Source organism: Lampris incognitus, chromosome 4 (assembly GCF_029633865.1).
Source record: "Lampris incognitus isolate fLamInc1 chromosome 4, fLamInc1.hap2, whole genome shotgun sequence".
Taxonomy (NCBI): domain Eukaryota; kingdom Metazoa; phylum Chordata; class Actinopteri; order Lampriformes; family Lampridae; genus Lampris; species Lampris incognitus.
The window spans coordinates 7604108-7627059 of NC_079214.1; the positions used below are offsets into that span (position 1 = coordinate 7604108).

Sequence of the window (22952 nt, forward strand, 5' to 3'; positions counted from 1 at the left end):
GAGGGCTGCAGACTACCACATGCCTCCTCCCATACATGTGGAGTCGCCAGCTGCTTCTTTTCACCTGACAGTGAGGAGTTTCGCCAGGGGGACGTAGCGCGTGGGAGGATCACGCTATTCACCCCAGTCCCCCACCCCCCCAAACAGGTGCCCCGACCGACCAGGGGAGGCGCTAGTGCAGCGACCAGGACACATACCCACATCCGGCTTCCCACCTGCAGACATGGCCGATTGCGTCCGTAGGGACGCCCGACCAAGCTGGAGGTAACACGAGGATTCGAACCGCCGATCCCCATGTTGGTAGGCAACGGAATAGACCGCCACGCCACCCGGACGCCAGGTATTAGCCTTTGATCCTGGAGAAACCCTAACAGACTGGTATGGACAAACCCAAATCGAGGAGGTCTTGAGGGCTTCACATGCATGAAATCTCTTCAGATGATAAAATAAAAGGAAATGGTTTAAAATTAGATATGAAACAAAAGAATGGGAGAAAAGGTTGTTCAGACAGCAAGTGTGATATGCAGGTGTATCTCTCTGTCTAGTTTCTTCCTCATGCTCGCGTCCTGAGCTCACAGCGCTTTGGCACGATGCGAAAGAGTCCGGAAGAAATCGGTCAGGCTGTTCAGCCTCTGCGTTATCTACTGTAACACACACAGTACAGAGTCCTTTAAACCTGAGACCAGCTTAAGGCTGGAGGTCCTCTATTCCGAAGCAACACACACACACACACACACACACACACACACACACACACACACACACACACACACACAGTTAGAACTTAGCCATCAATGTCAGCCCAACTCCGTTAGATGGTGCTGTGGCACAAGATCCCCTCATTGCTTCTCTTGGTTGTTGAGAATGAGAGGCATGACAAGATGGAGGATGAAAACAACGTTGAGACTTCACGTGAGATACTGCACAACCAAGAGAACAGCTGCTGGATGTACACAGGCGCTGAATGACACTGACCCCTAGTGGACGATATGGCCCCGTAGTGGATGCCATGCCTCAAAACTAAACGGTGGAGCCGGAGAGGTTTGATGCCCGTGCCACACTTGAGTCTGAATTAAATGTCGTTGTTTGAATAATTGAAGCCACAACTAATTGTGGAAATTCTTGATGAATATCTCAGCTAAGCTACGGCCGTAGATTCTGGACTCAGCTTACATACATACACACCACGTCCAGACTGTCAAATCCGTGAAGGCCTTCTGCAACTAAAACACGACAGCCATGTTGTAGGAATCCAGTCAAAAGGATGAGGAATGTTCTAGATTTATATTAACCCGTGACATACTGTAAAGCTGACATATCTAACCAAACACTTTCAACACACTGTAAACTTCAGAGCAAATACGTTATTTTTTTGTGTGTGGCTTTTTTCCCCAGTTGTACTTCACCAATTAGCCTATTTTCCGAGCCGTCCCGGTCGCTGCTCCACCCCCTCTGCCGATCCGGGGAGGCTGCAGACTACCACATGCCTCCTCTGATACATGTGGAGTTGCCAGCTGCTTCTTTTCACCTGACAGTGAAGAGTTTCACCAGGGGGACGTAGCGGGTGGGAAGATCACGCTATTCCCCCCAGTTCCCCCTCCTCCCCGAACAGGTGCCCTGACCGACCAGAGGAGGCGCTAGCGCAGCGACCAGGACACACACCCACATCTGGTTAGCCACCCGCAGACACGGCCAGCTGTGTCTGTAGGGACGCCCGACCAAGGCAGAGGTAAGATGGGGATTCGAACTGGCGATCCCCGTGTTGGTAGGCAACAGAATAGACCGCCACCCAGACACCCCGGAGCAAATGAGTTTTAAGTTTTTTTCCTCTTAATTGCAGATTATGGTGCATCCCAGTGCCTTTGAAACCTAGAACATCGCTCAGAACGAGCTCGACTGAAACCTTGACGGAATTCACTCAAGCTGAGCTGAATCTACTGAGTGGAGTCCCACCGCCTTGTTGGTACACAGATCTGAGGATTCAGTGAGTTTATGGGGAGATGCAGAACATATTTCAGGCCATGGGTGACGAAAAGCAAACAAACGTGGAAACATGGTGATGAAACAGTCGACGGGGTCAAGGGGAAGTTGACAGGCTGATGGACCTGAGTTTAGTTCTGTGGTATTTAGCCGGGGCTGAGGGGGCCTTTGGCTCATTCAGTTGAGTTAAGATGTTGGTCTGATAGTTATCCGTGCATGAATATTGATAGACAACACTAAGTTAATGATTGTGAGAGTCTGAAATTACCTAAAGTTACCTAAAGGTTCTGACACAATGAGGCGTGAAATATCGGAGTATTATTTGAACCCCAGGTGGATTCTCAAACATGGTATTTTTGCACATGCACTGTCACTTTTTTGCTCGTGAACCTTTTTTTGTGTTGTTAGACTTTCTTTTCTGCTGCGTCACCCTTACACTGCCCTCCTCATCCACCATGTCAACATCTACAGCCAGCCTGTCTCTGCTCCGACCTCCCCACCTGTATCACAATCAAAACCTAATCCGTCCCACAGTGCTTGTTACCTGGATAGTATTTGTATTCAAAAACATAATACATATAACACGGTACATACTGTTACTATAAAATACTATAAAATGTAACCTGATTTTAAACGTAACCTGAAATGTAAATATAACCTGATTTTTTCACACACACACACACACACACACGCACATACACACACTCACACACACACACATGAGCCAAAACATTATGACCACCTGCCTAATATGCTGCTGGTCTTCTGTGTGCCACCAAATCAGTGCCGATCCGCTGAGGCATGGACTCGACAAGACCCCCCAAGGTGTCCGGCAGTATCTGGCACCAAAACATTAGCAGCAGATCCTTCAAGGCCTGTAAATTGTGAGGTGGAGCCGCCATGGATCAGACTTGTCGGTCCAGCACATCCGGTAGATGCTAAATCGGATTGAGATCTGGAGAATGTGGAGGCCAGGGCGACAACTTGATCACACCATGTTCCTCAAACCATTCCCGAACAATGTGTGCAATGTAGCTGGGCGCACTATCCAGCTGAAAGAGGCCACTGCCATCAGGGAATACCGTTGCCATGAAGGGGTGTACGTGGTCTGCAACGATGTTTAGGTAGGTGGCATATATCAAATTGATGTCCACATGAGTGGCTGGACACAGGGTTTCCCACTAGAACATTGCCCAGAGCATCACACTGCCTCCACCAGCTTGTTGTCTTCCAACAGTGCATCCTGGTGCCATCACTTCCCCAGGTAAACGGCGCACACATACACGGCCATCCACATGATCTAAAGGAAAACAAGACTCATCGGACCAGGCGACCTTCTTCCACTGCTCCAAGGTCCAGTTCTGATGCTCACGTGCCCACTGTAGGCGCTTTCGACGGTGGACAGGGGGTCATCATGGGGACTCTGACCGGTCTGTGTAGTGACATTCTTCCCGTAACCATCATTAGAATTTGCTGTGACTTGTGCCACAGTAGACCTTCTGTCAGTTCAGACCAGATGGGATAGGCTTCGTTGCCCTTGTGCATTGATGAGCCTTGGGCACCCAATATCCTGTCGCCAGATTGTGGTTTGTCCCTCCTCGGACCACTGTCGGTAGGTACTCACCACTGCTTTGCCATTTCAAGAGATGCTATGACCCAGTTGTCTGGCCATAACAACTTGGCCCTTGTCAAAGACTCTCAGGTCTTTACTCCTGCCCATGTCTCCTGCATCCAACACGTTGACTACGAGAACTGACTGTTCGTTTACCATCTAATCTACCTGAACTTTGACCTGTGGCCTTGTTTGGAGATGATCAACATTATTTGGTTTACCTGTGAGTGGTCATAATGTTTTAACTCATCAGTATGTATGTATGTAGATATGTAGACATTTCCCAATGAGTCGGGTGATATTATTTTCCATATCGCCGAGCACTACTTGGAAAACAGCAAGGTCATAAAGACTAAACTCGCAGATTTTTTCACAACAACCTGAGTGTTAACACCACCGGTTTTCCACTAATTCTAGAGCGGACCATCAGACCGCCTCTGACCTGATGCTGTGCTCACCTTGTTGGTGAAAACTGCCATAAAAAAAGGATTAATCAACCAAAATATTTTACATGACTGAGGCTAGTTGAAAACTTGATGCGATAACTGTCAATAAAGACGGGCAAGACTACAATATGTCTGACATTTGACATGCCAAACAGCTTGAAGGAGGGCTGACGCAGTTTAGCACTACATGTCATTTGTTGGGAGTTTTCACTTCGGAGAGGAAAGTCTGAATAAACTCTCTCTCTCACCTCCCTATGAGCCCCTGGACCACCCACCCAACACAAACATCACATGGGCTCCTCTCTGAACACACACAGGTCCTGGAAACTGTTTGGAAATCACAGCCGTTGTAAACAGAACATTTCTGATACTAATCGCTCCTGACATTTTGCCGTCGTTAGCCAAACAAAAATTAGGAAAATGGATTCAGTAACTAAAGTGTGACCACAACACTCATACACATGTCATTCTAAAATACCACAAGGGGCTGTTGAACATAACACTGATCTCTTTTGCTCTATATGAGCTACTGTTAGGGGGGGGGGGTCAAAGGTCAAACACATACCGTCTTTGTAGGACAGACTGCCAGAGGAGAATTTTTTGCGGTGTGTGCGTGCGTAGTCCTGCAGGTTGGGGGCACTAGAGGACCCCCCCAGGACAGTAGTACTGAAGAGACCGGCACACTGAGAGCCTGTGAGGGGGTTGGGGAGGGGTGTGTTAGTGACTGCTACACAACATGCAGTTATTCAAACAGTACTTGCCTCATTTAACCAGAGAGAGAGAGAGAGAAAGGGGGGGAGAGAGAGGGGGAGAGAGTCAAATACTCTGGGGTCTTGAGGGAAGTCATGTGATTCATGGAACTCTTTCTCAGGAGCCCTCCACGAAAAGACAGGACTCAAACATGGAGACACAATGGTCACAGAAGTAAGTATGTGTGTGGTTTGTGTGTGTGTGTGTGTGTGTGTGTGTGTGTGTGTGTGTGTGTGTCGGGGGGACTCTGTTTATCTGATGAGTCAGCATGAAAGTGAGATACCAACTGTAACTCGGCTCAGGTCTAAAGTCTGTTCAGGGTCACAGCATGCTGCTTATCTTCCACTCCCAAACTGACCTTTTAATCAGAGATGCATCCATACCCATATTGGTTATCAGCTCAATACCGGGCTAAAACGCAGTATCGGTATCACAGATTTGATCCAAGACTAAAATCTGAGACCAAACACAATCTGATACCAAACCCACCATAAATAAAAGCAAAGTGGCTTGATTTATTCTATTTCTGGCACATGGAAGGCTCGATTTCTTTCACGGTGGAAAAAAAACCGATACCGGAGCGTATCTTCTTTTGGTACAACAGCGTATCTGTGTTGAGCCTGCATCTTTATGTTCATAAGCCTCACATGTGAAATGTAACGCCAAGAAGATTTGAGTTTTGTGTTTTAAACCCGAAAACTGAAAGATTAACTTTCTTTAAAAAGTCGTACACTTGATAAAAGGTACTTACTCTCCTTTTCAAAGAAGAGGTCAGAGATTCAGCTCTTCATTCATTCAACAGTCTGTTTCTAGTTTAATATGGGTCTAAATATATAAAAAATTACTACTGTGTGTGTGTGTGTGGGGGGGGGGGATTAATGTCAGGAAGGTTAACAAGATATTCATTACATTACTTCAGAGAATTGTCCCATGAGAACCTGATGGAAAGTTGGAGGTAATTCTAAAACAGAAATAAATCTCAACTACAACCACCTTTAAAAATAAGAGCAGAATGACGTTTGTTCATGTTCCAGACATCGGTGCTGTGTCATTTACAGTACTTCCCAGTTCCTCCCGGTTCAGGAGGGCACTGGGATCGCTGTTCCCACCCCGCTTCCTGTCATGTGTGAACCCGGCTGTCGGGAGGGGACACCTACCGAGCCCGCTCTGTTTCATCTCCGGAGACTGTCGGGAACAGGACGGGAAGAGGCGGTAGCTGCCTATTTTGGAGGACGAAGTTTCCGATAGGACCTGTGGAGGGCGTCACAAACATGCAGACACACACAAAACCTTTTCATGATAACAATAACAATAATATTTTTGTTTATTCCGCACTTTCAGGCATACATCTAAATAAAACTAAATCGAGTGTGGACATGGAACAGATGTAACAGAATAAAAATGACAAAATAAAGGTTGAGTAGAGATAACCCTAGTCTGAGTGTCAACCTCAACCAGAAGTCTGAACCGACCCCCTTGTCAAATTCTGGGTTCCTGTGCTCTGAAACTACCCGTCTGAGTGGCTAACACCGGTTCCTCACATACCACAAAGCCACGAGAGTGAAATACTGAGCGACGCCAAAACATTAAACAGAGAATATAACCATCTGTTGCATTTTCACCACCGGCTGAGTACGACCACATTCATCCAGTGTGAGGTTATTTAGCGCCGTCATAACTTTTTCTCCATTTCTATTTCTTTTTTAAAACCCCCCCCCCCCCCTTTCTTCCCAATTGTACCTGTCCAATTACCCTGCTCTTCCGAACTGTCCCAGTCGCTGCTCCACCCCCTCTGCCAATCCCGGGAGGGCTGCAGACGACCACTTGCCTCGCGTGTGGGAGGATCACGCTATTCCCCCCAGTTCCCCCTAACCCCCCAACAGGCGCCCCGACCAACCAGAGGAGGCGCTAGTGCAGCGACCAGGACACATACCTGCAGACACGGCCAATTGTGTCTGTAGGGACGCCCGACCAAGCCAGAGGTAACACGGGGATTCGAACAGGCGATCCCCGTGTTTGTTGGCAATGGAATAGACCACTACACTACCCAGACGCCCCTCCATTTCTGTTTCAACAACATTTTGCTGGTGTGCACCTGCCTGCAAGGTACTGCCCTATCTAATAGTGTCTTCACTTCTTTCTCCTTCACCTTCCCCAACAACGCTCAAAGAATCTGGCGAGAATGGAAAAGTCCCACGATAAAGGTATAAAACCACGATACGGGTATAAAACCACGATACAGGTATAAAACCACGATACCCATATAAAACCACGATACGGGTATAAAACCACGATACAGGTATAAAACCACGATACCCATATAAAACCACGATACGGGTATAAAACCACGATACCGGTATAAAAACCATGATACGGGTATAAAAGCACGATACGGGTATAAAACCATGATACGGATATAAAACCACGATACGGGTATAAACCACGATGTGGGTATAAAACCACAATACAGGTACAAAACCATGACCACGATACGGGTATAAAACCATGAAAACAGGTTGCTATATTAACAGGTTGGGGCACGAAACGCCCCGTGTCTTGGTGGGACTTCTTTTACAACTAAACTTTAACTATGACATTATTCGCAAGGTAACAACTAAAAATCTGCTTTATGAACGACAGAGTAGAAGAGACACTGACTTTCATGCAGAAGCGATTAGGAAAAGGCACAAAAAAACCTGCACTTTGTAATTAGGCAGGCTAACAGGATCAGTACACTATTAAAAGGCCTGATTAAAAAGTATTTTTAGAGACTTTCCTTGATGTCATGTCTTCACTCTATTGTATTATACGATTGTTTCGTCCTTTTCGACTGACAAATTTAATTATATTCTAGGCAATTCTACTTACTATGATTGATCAGTGAAGCACTTTGAAAACTTAATAAAATATAAAATTATTTGCTAATAAAACACTGCATTAACTAGTGACCATTTATGAGTAGATAAGTAAAATACTTGTGAGTTTAATGAAATATGGAGTAAGTTTGGAAGGTGTTACAAATATATATATAAAAAAAATCAACAGGGCTGTGAAGTTTTGGTTCATTATTTTAACTTTCTCTGAGCCTCACCTCCATAGAGCCAGTCTTTTGGTTACGAATTAATGGGGACTTCTTCTGGATGTTTATTGGCTCAGACAGAGGGACAGCCCGGTCAGTCTCGTCGCGTGACAGGTCCTCCAGGCTACCCGGGTCGGTCTGTTTCTGCCCGTTCTGGACAGATTGAACACCAACAAACAAGATGAGATGCAGAACCATAAACAGGTAAATGTGGAGTAAAAAAAACTTTTAGCGGGCATTTGGACCGGTACCTCTGCAGAGGCGGGTCGAAACCCGAAGCCGGTCGGGGCATTCTCCTCCTCCTCCACGCCTTTGACCCCTGGGCTGAAGTGGAGCTCTACATGGAAGCGTTCCTCGGACATGATATCCTGTGAAGGGACGAGGGAGAGGCTAGGTGTTAGCATCTGAGCTGTTGAGCTTCTTCACACCTTGATAAACAGTTAATAGAGACCGGGAAACCTGCACTGATCAAATGTCTGGCTTCTTGAGTATGCGTTGCTAAATAACGACTACTTGAACAAAAATGGTGGAAATAGTTAAACACCCACAATAGAAGTACTGTGCTATCGCAAAGTGGATGAGTTTATATTTCTACGTGGGCACAAAATCACTGATTGACCACAGTGTAAAAGCGTTGGTGCAGCTAGCTAAGCTTCCACACAATGAGCAAGAAAATTTAAACAAACTTTCGTGAAGGTGTAAAAAATAAAACGTGAATTCGGTGCATCTCCATCAACTGGGTTGAAACATAAAGTTGGCTACGCAAAAAATAGTGTGAGGTAGGTGGAGGCAATGCACCATGACGATGGATGCAAACCGCCTTATCACAACACATTAAAAAATGGATAGAGGTACAGAGGTCTTTGTGAATTGTTTTTAACTGTCATAGTTCTTACATGTCAACTAGTGTTTTGTATAATCCATCGATTATGATCATCGATTAAGACTGTATTACAAAAAATAATTCTGATATTGTGGTTGGAGTGTACAGACCTTCTGCTTCCACCTCAGCTACTGACAAGATAGCTGATCTTGTTGATTATTCTAGGTGATTTTAACTTAAACTGGTTGAGTTCTGCTGCTGATTTTTTAAGAGGTCTGTGGCAATATTAATCTTTCATAGCTAAACTGACCCTACCAGGCCAAACTTAAAACGCCACTCTAAGTCACCTCTGATTGACTAAATTTTAACAAATAGAAAGGAAAAAACAGACTCTAGAGTCTTGGAGCACGGTTTTAGTGATCATTATGTAATAGCTTGTGTTAGAAATACGAGGATGAAATAAAAACTATGTCTACGTATGGTGATTAGACGGAATTTCAAACAGTTTGATGAACAGGCCTTCTTGAATGAACTTCATGATACTGATAAAATCCCAGATGTTGAATTAGCTCTTGACCAGTTTTGTAAGTCTTAATTCAGTAGCTGATAAGCATGCACCTTTTAAAAAAATATAGAATATAGAATAGGTCAAGTTCCCGGTTCTCAGCAGAAATATCCTTTTTACTTAGAGAGAACTAAAGCCTGGACTCTCGCCAGGTGTACTGGGGATCCCGGTCACTGGCTTGCTTTTAGGCAGCCTAGAAACAAATGCACATCCTGAATAAGAAAATCTAATTTTTATTTGTGTTACCAAAGTGTATTCAAATCACCAAAATCACCAAAGTGTATTCAAATCCAGCAAAATTCTCTTGCCACAGCTGATGGGTCTTCAATTTCAGACCATAAAGAGATTTGTGTAGCTTTTAATAAACATTTTATATCTGCTGGTAACCGTTTCATGAAACTTATACAGGACCCTCTCTGTCTGCTATTGATCCTGACACCCAGGTAAACGCAAAGGCCTCGTTTTACATTAAAGCTGTTCTCTTCTAGTGACGTTGCCAATGCATTACAAGCTGTAGACAAAGAAATTGGTTGGTGAGGATTAATTTGACCAATACCGTTTAAAGCTTGCCACTCCAACCGTAGTCAGCTACACAACATATATTTTTAACCTTTCAGCTTTAACTGGTACAGTTCCTACGGTGCGGAAGGCTGCTTATGTAATTCTCTTTACATAAAGGCAATGGAGCAACAGACAACAGTAGACAGACATGGACAGACAACAGTATGTGGCTATTAGAAATGTTAAATCTGAGTTTGTGTATATTACAAAAGGTGTACCTCAAGGGTCAATCGTGGGACCTATTCAGTTCACTCTGTATATAGATGACATTGTTTCTTCTGTAGTAATATTCATCTTTATGCTGATGATACAATTTTGCACTGCAAAACTGATGTTGTACATCCTGCTGTTAAATCTCTTCAGCACTGCTTTACTGATTTTCGAGTTGCACTCAATAACCATAAATTAGTTCCTAATGCTGATAAAACTAAATTCATGTTATTCACCAGAGTCAAAAATATTATGATAATCTCTTCATCGCTACTAAAAATGGTACAAATATTGAAAGATTCACAGAATACAAATATCTTGGAATTTGGATTGATGAGAAGATAAACTCTAATATCATGTGACTAATCTGGTAAGAAAATTAAGGAAAAAAACAAGTTTCTTTTATAGGAATAAAACATGTTTCCTCTGCATTGTAGAAGGACGCTTGTTGTGGCAACTTTTCTATCAGTATTGGATTATGGTCACATTTTCCACACGCATGCTTCAGCTGTGACCCTGAAGCCCTTGGACACTGTTTATCACTCTGCACTAAGATTTATTACTGGTGATGATTATAATACTCATCATTGTGAGCTGTATGCTAAGGTTGGGTAGCCCTCTCTCTCTGTAAGGCGCGATAAATACTAGGCTTTTTTTATTTATTTGTAAGGCCCTTACTGGTTTTACTACCCCCAGCATCATTTCATTGCTTTCTTTTAATGTGAGCCCTTATCAAACATGCTTAAATTATTAGATTACTGAGCTTGGAAAAATCCAGTTTTTTGCACTGTGCACCTGCAACCTGGAATAACATGCAGAACATTCTAAAACTTACCTCATTTTCATCCTTAGGCCAATTACAATTTTTCATTTCATTTCCAGCTGTTCTTGTTTTTAGCTGACTCGTTTGTTGTAAATTTTAAATTGCTTTATTTATTTTTGAAGGTTTTAATATGTTAGTATTTTACCTTTTTTTTTTATTATCATTTCTCAATTTTTAATCACCTTTTTTTTTTAATCTAAGTATCTTATCTGCGTTTCTTGGTGCCTAGAATGTGTCGTTTATTTTTATTTTTTGCTCGGCTATATTGTAAATGAGCTCTCTACCTCAATATATTTCCGAGTCTAAATAAAGGTTGAACGAATGAAAAATGGCCCAGTACCTTATCGTTGTCCTCATACAGCATGATCACTATCTGAGTCATGTAGTTGAGCTCAGAGACGGCGCTGAGGTAATCCATGGCCCGCCTCCACTGCTGGTCCTTCTCCTCCTGGTACACACGTGCACATGCACAAACATATATTATATACGCACACACACAGGTATGCATAAACGCACAAGCAAACACACAACTTCAGATTTTACTGTGTGTTTGTTAGAGCCAGGTGCTGGCCCAGGGAAATCACAATATAAGTTAAAACGACCTCTTAAAAACAGAAATCAGAAGTGACAACATTGCTACTTCATGCTATATTTGTATAAAATGGGTCCTTCACAGCTGTGTCGTCAACAGTACTGGTTAAACTGGTACCAGTGAGTTTCAGTCCTGACTTCCTTTTATGACTGAAGGGTAATTTTCAGATCATATTCCGACAGAAGAATTCCAAAGAGGTGTTGAAAAAGTCAAAACCTTTTAAAATCACTGTTTTCTTTCTCTCTCTGAGGAGATGCAGGAAATTAATGTTGGAACGGGGACTGGTGACACAGGTCTATAGCTGGAGCTTTGAGCTAGGACATCTTCATGTTCAAGACCATATATATGGCTGACATGTTTTAACTGGTTAGCGAAAAGGAAAACCAAATCGTCTGTATTATCTGTGTGACCAGGTGCTTCAGTGAGAAGATGGTTTCAGTGCTTACGTCCAGCAGGCCTCCGTAGCGGAAGATGCTGAGCAGAGAGTGCACGTGACTCTCGCTGGTGAAATATAAACGTGTTCTGACATGGCGCCCGGGCGACAACACTCCTCGAGAGTACCTGGAAATACGACATAAAAACACCACCGCCAACCACCTCAAAAACTGCATCTTAATTCCCTCTCAGAAATGTAGAACTCTACCTATTGTAATGTGTTTAAGGGAAAGGTTGGGGGAGCCCATGTCAGACTCACAGAGGGTGTAACTTGTTGACCGATTCATCCTCATGTGTTCTCTGGAGGTCCATCTGGATCTTTCTGATCAGTGGGAGGCAGTAGGCATAGGCTATGTCCAGCTTCTCCACCTTGTTAATGCCATATTCCTGACAAAGAACAAAACAGTAAATGTAAGATTACTGAGAAGACTCTTTCAGTGTTTTGATAACTTTTTGGTAAGATAAATTCCTGTTTCCACAGGTTTCTGAGATAGTAATTCAGGGAGAGTTGGCCTCGGGCAGTAATGGTATCAAGTGTTTATGACTCAACATGTGTAACGGGGGCAGTCCTATGGTGTTCTATGCTGGTCAGCCTGCTGCACGCCCGTCACTCTCATCGTTAGCTCTGCGTTGTGTTCTAGTTGGGTGGGGTCCCAGGTGTTGTGGGGGGCCCTCAGTCTCTCATCATCATCATCATCATCATGATCAAGGAAGGAGCGGGGACACACAGGACTCTATTTGGCCCACCTTGCCATTTAATTTTGGTTTCAAACCCTTCGACAACCGTCCAGTCCTCCAGCGGGAGCGGTGTTTCTTACGGATGTGGGGGTCGAAGTTCAACCACTGCCCGGACTCCACTCGTGTGCGTTAGAAGTAGAAACCGTCCACGGGACTCCGATGTAAGAAAGGATAAACAAGTATTTTATCCCACAGCTTGCAGTATCTTCTTACAGGGATACTCAAGGTTACGTTCTCCTCAACCAGCAAAACTGTGCTACGGTAAGAAACACGCGTGGCTCGGCTCGATTGCTGCTTGAGACTTCTCCCACAAAACAAAAATGGCCTCTCCCGCGTTCCCTCTTCCGTGTACCCACAAGACCTCTCTCTTAAAGCGACAGTACACGTATATGACGGTCGTTGGAAAACATACATAAAAGTAAATAATGACTTAAAATAAAATGTAGTAAACACAAATCACAGCACACAGACAGGATTTGGTGATATTTCATACTCAAACAAAATAAAATAAAAACGTTAATTTTAACCTGGTTACACATGCCTAGTAAGTGGGAGTCATTACGATGTTACCCATATTTCATAAATACTTGATAATCATTTAAAATCAACAACAAAACATAAAAAAAAGCAAAAGGAGAACGTTTTTTTCCTGAAACAGTAATAATTACACATTGTTTTCTGGATTGTCATTGCACTTCAGTGGTTTATGCGCTAGGTTGGTGCTGAGAAGGTTGTAGTTAGCACCAGTTGTGAATGATCACAACAGTTATGCTGTAAAGAGAGCAGCACTTTTAACAGAGGAATAAAATTTATTTTCCATGCAGCAATGATAGTTTTTATTTTATTTACCTCGAGTACTTGATATATTTTATTCAGTTTTATATTTTATTTTTTTCAATTTATATACTTCTGTTGTCTTTGCACCATGTTTTTCATCTGCTGTTATTTAAAGTTAGAATAAATCCTCAGTCATCTATTATTTCAGAATTTTATCTTGTATATAGTGATATGTTATTGTCAAGATAGAGGAAAATATTGCAATATCAATTTTTGTTCATATCGTATCGCCCACCCCTACATCCACCCCTCCCTTCCAGCTGACCTGAGGTATGACCACATCAGCCAGGGCGCGGGACAGCCTGAAGAGCTCCAGCGTGTCCTCCAGGCCCAGCGAGGCATTGTGGATGACATCGTACTTCACACAGTCATAGATGTCGGGGATCTTGCTGATGTCATATCGTCCGCTCTTCATGCGGAAGTCTCTCTCCAGTTTGGTCCAGCGCTGGAGCATCAGCTCCAAGGTCTCACTGTGGTAGAGCTGTAGGTCTACAGCAGACAGGAGGATCGACAGGAGAAAGGAAGGATGTGTGAACATTTACAGGAGCCAGATTTTGGGTTTCCCTGTGTCCTTCATATATAGTTTATGTCAAAGTGTGTGACCCTGCTGGGACCTTTTCTTTCAGTGGATTTTGTTGTCTACCGAGAGATCTAGGATCAGTCTCAGTCTCTATTTCTGTTTTTTTTTCTTCCTTCAGTCTCCATTTCATAATTTACTACATTTCATAGATCACAATGTCCTCACTTAATTTAAATATTTTGGTGAATTTTATCAGGATGTATGCTGACAGCTAGGAAAACACGAGGGCCACCTGAGGGCCACATCAATCTAAAACACAATATTATTCTTCACATCCAAAGGAGATGAATCAAGTGCAACTAGACTTGGTATATATGGTATAAATATATATATATATATATACCAAGTCCAGTTGCACTTGATTCAACTCCTTTGGATAACCATGACCTGGATGAATGAGAACATTCACAGACATTATTCTTCACAATCACAGATAATCCCACCGCAGGTCTAAAACTGCTAAATATGCAGTCATGCAAACACTACATTAGGGCTGAACATTTTTTGAAATGCTTTCTTTTCAGAGGGGTGCTGAATACATCCATACAGCAGTCTAACTTGCACACATTTAAGATTTCTCAGAATTTCCGATTATAAACCAACCAAGACATCCCACATGAAAGTACTCATCAATAAAAAGCCATTACTTTAATTCCACTGAAAGCTTATAGCCAGCCTTGAGTGCACACTGGGGTGGGAGGTCAGCACTTGTTTGGATGGGGTTCCTCCCACAGTCCACAGACATACATGTCAGGTGATTAGAGACTCTAGATTGTCGCCAAATGTGGATTGGTCCGCACACTCAGTTTACACAACGAGTCCCTGTGATGGACTCATTGGTCTGGTGACCAGTCTAAGGTTTTTCCAGTTCCCATTAATCCTGAATTGAATGAAATGGGTATGGCGTAGGGTTAACCCTTGTGGAAGATGACCCCCACCTGCAGACTTGGGATTCTCCATCCTCTTGCGGATTTGGGAGGTGAGGCTCTGGACCAGCCTGTAGACCTGGTCACATGTTTTCACTGGACTCTGGACAATCTTCATAGAATTCACAAGAGAGGCACTGCAGGTTGGGGCCAGCTATCAAGGGGAAGAAAAGAAGAATTCAAACAGAAACCTGCAGAATGAACTGCATAGAATAAAGGTGAAACGACAGGAACTCAGAGCAAATGAACTATGACTCTTCTCAAATCACGAAGGAGCTCCAGAGGCTTAAAGCTCCTAATGCGGACACATTAGTGCTGTAGACGAGACGCTTTGCCGATTCATTTCAAAAGAACAAAGGAGGCAAACCCTTAGTGAACATTTAGCTGTAGGAACACAATCCTTTCTGTTTTCATTACCACAATTAACCAACACTATGTGATCAAAAGGGTGTCAGGCCCGACTCTCTTCTGCTCTGCTCCTAAAATAATCACTGCTCTCATTCTAGCAGCACCTCTGCGACAGAGGATAACAATTTAAACTGATTAACTCTGAAAGAGGGACAGAGTTGTTGGGCAAATGCCTTGCTCAAGGTAAACTTGGCAGCAGCTGTCATTTCCTTTCCCTATCCAAATATAGCCAACTTTTCTGGAATTGAAGCCACAGGATCAAAAACTAAGGCATGTATAATTTTTTTTGGGGGGGGGGATCTCCCCCCCTTTTCTCCCCAATTGCATTTTTTGGGCCAATTTATCCCCCTCTGCCGATCCGCAGAGGGCTGCAGACTACCACATGCCTCCTCCGATACATGTGGAGTCACCAGCTGCGTCTTTTCACCTGACAGTGAGGAGTTCCACCAGGGGGACGAGGTGCGTGGGAGGATCACGCTATTCTCCCCAGTCCCCCCCCCGAACAGGTGTCCCCGACTGACCAGAGGAGGCGCTAGTGCAGCGACCAGGACACATACCCACATCCGGCTTCTCACTTGCAGACATGGCCAATTGTGTCTGCAGGGACGCCCGACGTAACACGGGGATTTGAACCAGCGATCCCCGTGTTGGTAGGCAACAGAACAGACCGCTACGTTACCCGGACGCAGGCACATCACCCTCGTGTATTAATGACCCAATGTTGGCTGTGCTAATTCATCAAGGTTATATTATAAAACTTTAATACTGACTTGCAAAACATCAACAATCTTTTTATTCTCGGTTGACAATCTGACATTTCACAAGATTTTTTTTACAGATAAATGAGAGTTGGGTTACTCTTGATGACAATGTGTGGCCAGAGCACACCAACACTAGTTGACACTCAGGAAGAACGCTCCTAATTATGTGAACATAAACTTTACATGGGCGACATCTTGCCTTGAGTCGACATGTGTACTTGACATGTGTACTTACTGTCCAGCGTCGACGCTCCTAAAGACTCAGTTATTATAAACATGAAGTGCTGTTCTGTGTGTGTGTATATATATTACAACCTAATTTTACTACAACCCAAATCCCACACATACACAACTGGTGTTTAAATATGCACGTCATTACACAAAGCACAACAGGATGTATGGCTAAACCATATTAAGCACAGCCATTCCAAGGGTGCATAGGCATTTCTAATCGATTTCCAATAATTTGTAGTTTATCTCTCCAGAGTCAGACTTGTAGTGCATTTGTATGATGTATGTTTATCTTCTTATTCATGTAAAAACATTTTTTATGTATTTATACTTGCTCTCATGTAAAGCTGATTAGTGTTTATGTAGAGTTTGACTGATTTTATGTAGAGTTGGATTGATTTTATGCAGAGCTGGATTGATTTTATGTAGAGTTTGATTGATTTTATGTACAGTTGGATTGATTTTATGTAGAGTTGGATTCATTTTATGTAGAGTTTGATTGACTTTAGGTAGAGTTGGATTATAAGTGCTTCAGCTGTATTATAACATTCAACCTGGGCCAGAGTCCTGCATCAGAATGGGACTTCCACAAAATATACGGCTAATGGGTAAGTTTTTGTTGTGGTTATATTTGCGGGCACTGGGGCGTCCGGGTAGAGTAACAGTCTATTCCTTTACCTACCAACACGGGGATCGCCAGTTTGAATCCCCATGTTACCTCTGGCTTGGTCAGGCATCCCTACAGACACAACTGGCCGTGTCTGCAGGTGGGAAGCTGGATGTGGGTATGTGTCCCGGTCGTTGCAATAGCACCTCCTCTGGGGGGGGGGGGGGGGAAATTGGGGGAATAGTGTGATCCTCCCACGTGCTACGTCCCCCTGGTGAAACTTCTCTGTCAGGTGAAAAGAAGCGGCTGGCGACTCCACATGTATCAGAGGAGGCATGTGGTAGTCTGCAACCCTCCCCGGATCAGCAGAGGGGCTGGAGCAGCAACCGGGAAAGCTCGGAAGAGTCGGGGTAATTGGCTGGATACAATTGGGGAGAAAAGGGGGGGAAAATCCCCTCCCCCAAAAAAATTTGCGGGCATGGACGTGGGCCTAAAAAAAAAAAAAAAAAAAAAAAAAAAAAAAGCCCTAGTAACCAAAATTATTTTCAACATTCTTTCTACTCTTTCATTCGCCTCATCCTACAAAACCAAATCAATGAATCCCATACGTCAGACGTGCTGCAGCTACGCTACACACAGCAACTGGAGCTCGTTCTAAGCTTTTAACGAACATTTACCAACGCCCTTGTTTGAAATCATTTAGACCTAATGTGGCATTTTCACGTTGCCATTGAAAGGCTGTTGTCATTGTGCATCATTGTGGAACTGGTGTCAACGGCGATGGTACACAATACACAGCAGATCGCAGTATGCAGCCATGTATATGTTGTCATGGTGAGTGCCTCCACCAAAAAAGAGAACACAGATGACGATCAGAGGAGAGCTATGACAGTCTTGCTAATATGAAAAAGATTTAAAAAAAAAAATTAAAAAAAGGCAGGAGTAAGTTAAGTCTGGAGCCTATAGCTCTCAAAGCATTAAACATCTTGTTTAATGCTGTGGTACTCTATATATTCTTTAATATACAAAACTGGGTGAGCATCTACCAAGTTGATCGGCTGCTCAGCATCTACGTTGACTCAGTAAATCAACATCTGGTGTTCCGACACTCAGCAAAACAGCAAATGTTGTGAAAATGGACCTCTTGATACTTCCGGGTGGGGTAGCGGGTGTTGAATTAATGTGTCGGGTGCTTTGCAAGAGTTGATTTATCAAATATACGGGTAGCAGGGCAGGCATGGTTTTGCACGGCTTAGGGTTGGAGTGGGAATGGATTTCCAAAGTCAGACCCGTGCAGGACTCTGACCTTGGCGTCTGTGTGAGTATTAAAGCCCTGCATGGGCCAAAAACTCCAGCCCTAGCCCCGTCCTGGCCCATGGTGTTCAAGCCCTAGCCTGGGCCCAGGCCGACAAAGCCTGACCCCAGACCAACACCAATATCGCTCTCACTAAAACGCGCTCTATCTGATACACGCAAACACACACAGGGCATGGTCAGCTGTCACATGTACATGCATATGTAAAATATTTATGCTAAATATAACAGTATTTCATACAGTGGCCTATTTGTGCTCTGCACATATATGGGAAGTTAAACGAGCCCGAGTACGACCCGAGCCCCATCTATTAAAAAAAAAAAGAAAAAAAAAGGCACATCCCGACCCGAATCAACTTAGCGTGTTGGGACCCGACGGGCTTGCCAACCGCTAGTGAGTACTGGCTCTGGTGCCCTTGGGGGGCAGCAGACTGACATTCTGTGTTGTGTGTTGGTGAATGAGAAGGTTACTCACCCTGTCGTAGTCTTCCTCTGTGAAGTCCTGGTCTTTCTGCAGGATCTCATGGAGGCGGGCTTTAACGCGGTGCTGACAACTGCTCAGTGAATCACTGTCGCTGTCAAGCAGTCCATTCATGTTGGCACTCTTTACCATCTGCACCAATATGGGAGTCAGCTCCCCCTCCAGCGCTAGCAGCCCCTATTAATCACACACACACACACACAAAATCACATGCAAATTTACACATGCTCATAGTAGCGCCGGGACTCCTTTTTTTTTTGTGGATTTCTCTCCCCAATTGCACCCGGCCAATCACCCTACTCCTCTGAGCCGTTCCAGTCGCTGCTCCACCCCCTCTGTCGATCTGGGGAGGGCTGCAGACTACCACATGCCTCCTCTGATACATGTGGAGTCACCAGTCACTTCTTTTCACCTGACAGCGAGGAGTTTCACCAGGGTGACGTAGCAAGTAGAATCACGCTATTCCCCCCAGTTCCCCCTCCCCCCTGAACAGGCGCCCCGACCGACCAGAGGAGGTGCTAGTGTAGTGACCAGGACACATCCCCACATCCGGCTTCCCATCCGCAGACACGGTCAATTGTGTCTGTAGGAATGCGCGACCATGCTGGAGGTAACTCGGGGATTTGAACCGGCGATCCCTGCATTGGTAAGCAATGGAATAGACCGATACGCTACCCGGATGCCCCCAGCGACGGGACTTTTGTCTGGTGCTACTATGGGCTAAGACGGCCCAGAGAGACTCCAGCCAGTGGGTTGCATGGTTTAGAGGGAAACCTCAGCATCCACAACGCAGTGTCTGTTGGCAATAAGCCACACCGGAACCGTTCATTTTGACGGTGCACATGGCAGCAGTAAATAACCAAATACAAAGATCCGGGTTGTGTCACATAACGTGTGTGGCCTGCATGTAGGGCACAGTGCTGGAAATAAAACATGTGACATCCTGTGGCTTCCAGAGACTTGGCTAGCTAAACCAGATCTGAAGTCAAAGAAAGTTGAATCAGTTCATGTGGCCACGACGTTTCATCATCATCTAAGTGACCTCTTCAGTCTAGCTGACTGCAGGTGTCCCCACCTTTATACACAATACAGTGGCATAACGACCCAAACCAACGATCTGTGAATAGTACAGATGGGCATTGAAACGCTAGTTAATGGTCACGCCTATTTGCATATGAAACTGGTCGTTGGTTTCGGTCATATTGTGTTGCTTATAAGGGTGGGGATACCTGCAGTCAGTTGAGACTGAAGAGGTCTCTTAGATGAGTGATGAAACGTTTCCTCAATAAACGTTGTGTCCAGGTGAACTGATTCACCTCTCTTGGATTTTCTTACCTGGATTATTGAGCATGCACTAAAAAAAGAAATTGAAAGGCTGAATACACTACACGAGGAATTTCATGGAGTTGGAGAGTCCGCTATGGATCTCAGTGCAAAAACAGTTCATGGCAGGATACCTGGAGGAGTGGCTATACTCTGGAATAGCAAAAATAGCAAATAAGATCCACTGGTGAAGGTGGTAATACTGGATGTTGACCGCGCTATTGGAATAAAGATTTTTAATCCAGACAGTACAAGCCTGTTTTATGCTACATGCAATCATCAGCTGGCAAGAGAGCTAAACAACAAAGAACACACACCCACACACTATATATATATACTAGGTGTGCCAAGCTTGTAGCTTCATACCCAAGAAGACTCGAGGCTGTAATCGCTGCCAAGGGTGCCTCAACCAAGTACTGAGTGAATACGTATGTACATGCAATATTTCAGTTTTTTATTTTTAATAAATTTACAAAAATTTCTACAAAACCTTTTTCGCTTTGTAATTATGGGGTATTGTATGTAGATTTATGAGAAAAAAAAGGAATTTAATTCATTTTTGAATAAGGCTGTAACATTACAAATTGTGGGGAAAGTGAAGGGGTGTGAATACTTTCCGGATGCACTGTATATATATATATATATATATATATATATATATATATATATATAGTATATAAACTGTCTTGCCATGCACAACGTCCAGTAGGGAAGGGGGAGGTGCCTACATCTGAATACATGTGATCGCTAACTGTCCACTAGGAGGGGGAGGGGGAGGTTGCATACAAAGTTAACAGCATTTGTCTATTGGCATTATCTATTTAGAATTACAAAGTAGGTGCTTATATCTGTGTCTGCAACTGCTGGCCACTCCTGTTATTCATTGTGGACATTTTTGGTTTGCAAAAGATAAAATGTAGAACAGTATAACAGGAATGAGGTGGCCAGCAGTTGCAGACACAGATATAAGCTTCTACTTTGTAATTATAAATAGATAATGCTAATAGACAAATGCTGTTAACTTTGTATGCAACCTCCCCCCTCCCCACTGGACGTTGTGCACGTGATGTGCACGGCGAGACAGTTTTATATTACATGTTATGCTCTTTGTTGTTTAGCTCTCTTGACAGCTGATGATTGCATGTAGCATGAATCAGGCTTGTACTGTCTGGATTAAAGAAATTACTTGAATCACTGGATTATTTTGCTCCTTGTTTGTTGAGCACTTTGCCTACTGTTGATGGTTTCATTTAAGTTATTTATATATATATTTAATACATGCAAAACTTAAATGATTTTATATATAACTTAAACATTTAAGTTATATACATATATAAATACACATATACACCTTATGAGTTGTATCAAAATTAAGATGAATATCAGACTAGACTAGCGTTTATCAACGCATTGAGGAGAATGATACAACTTGTGTTTATGTCGTTGGGGATATGAATGCTGACATTTCAGATAATTCTCTATTTGCACCATATCTAATGCAGTTCTGCGATGATAATAATAATGTTTTTTCCAGTAAAATGCCGTTGCCTGAGGAAAGCTATACACATTTTGATGAAGCCATACAGTGTAATGGCTTAATCACTGTGTATGCACAGCAGAAGCACATGACTCTGTGGATTTGCTGGAGATTTGCTATGGGTTGGCCACTACAGATCATATACCAATAGTTATGTCCTTAAATGTTGAGAATGTACCACAGCTATCTACTGCTGGCAATAATTCCTATACAGGGAAGTTGGATTGGTCTAAGCTTAACTAAGAATGATATTAACAATTATACCACTCAAACTGACAAACTGCTGGATACAACTGAACTGCCAAGAGACACAATGTCGTGCTGTGACCTGAACATGGTAAAGACCCATGTATGCTCTATGTATGATGCTATTGTTGAATCTCTCAATGTCACTAGTAACCCTTTTTATAGATCTAAGAATAAAGAGAATAATATTAAACCTGGCTGGAATGAATATGTGGCGGAGCTACACGGTGCAGCAAGACAAGCCTTTAAAATATGGACAAGGTCAAGAAGGATGAGACAGGGGCTCTGACCATCCATCCATTATCCAAACCACTTATCCTGCTCTCAGGGTCGAGGGGATGCTGGAGCCTATCCCAGCGCTGGGCGGCAGGCGGGGAGACACCCGCCTGCCGCGGGTGTCTCCCATCACAGGGCCAACACACACACACACGCACACACACACACACACCTAGAGACAATTTTAGTACGGCCGATTCAGCTGACCCACATGTTTTTAGACTGTGGAAGGAACCTGGAGCACCCGGAGGAAACCCACACAGACGGGGAGAACATGCAAACTCTACACAGAGGACGACCCGGGACGACTCCCAAGGTTGGACTACCCCGGGGCTCGAACCCAGGACCTTCTTACTGTGAGGTGATCGCGCTAAACCACTGCACCACCATGCCGCCATCGGCAGAACAGTGCTTGGTAAATTCACTGAGACAGAAACAAACCCGCCATACAGTGCAGGTCGTGAAGCACTCAACTTAAAGGCAACTAACTGTAGGCTAAGGCAAAAAGATGAGTTTTAAGTTTGGATTTAAAGGACTCAACAGACTCTGATTGTCTGATGGCAGCAGGGGCTCTTCTATGAACACCAAAAAAGTACGAATGCTAGATTTAAATATACTCTCCGCTTCATTAAAAAGTAATGAGGGGACAATGAGGGCTGAGTCACTTGCTAGGAAGCTGTGAAATAATAGCTATGAAGACTTCTGAGAAGGAGGTCAGAGTTGTAAAAAAAAAATGTAAAATTTCCTTACCGTCTAATATTGATGGAGTATGTGGCACAGATAATATTGCTGAATTGTGGCAACAACACCA

At 43.8% G+C, this 22952-nt stretch overlaps 1 protein-coding gene across 1 annotated transcript in view; it reads right to left on the reverse strand.

Moving 5' to 3' along the window:
• ppip5k1a (diphosphoinositol pentakisphosphate kinase 1a) overlaps nt 1–22952 on the reverse strand; it is a 55084-nt gene that overhangs the window by 22042 nt on the left and 10090 nt on the right. Inside the window, exons 16-25 of the mRNA XM_056279200.1 lie at nt 18754–18936; nt 14970–15111; nt 13717–13940; nt 12136–12263; nt 11888–12002; nt 11190–11297; nt 8119–8235; nt 7880–8020; nt 5946–6039; nt 4604–4729 (exon numbers count right to left, since the gene is read on the reverse strand). Coding sequence (XP_056135175.1) covers nt 4604–4729; nt 5946–6039; nt 7880–8020; nt 8119–8235; nt 11190–11297; nt 11888–12002; nt 12136–12263; nt 13717–13940; nt 14970–15111; nt 18754–18936 — 1378 coding nt within the window. The remainder of the gene's footprint in view (nt 1–4603; nt 4730–5945; nt 6040–7879; nt 8021–8118; nt 8236–11189; nt 11298–11887; nt 12003–12135; nt 12264–13716; nt 13941–14969; nt 15112–18753; nt 18937–22952) is intronic.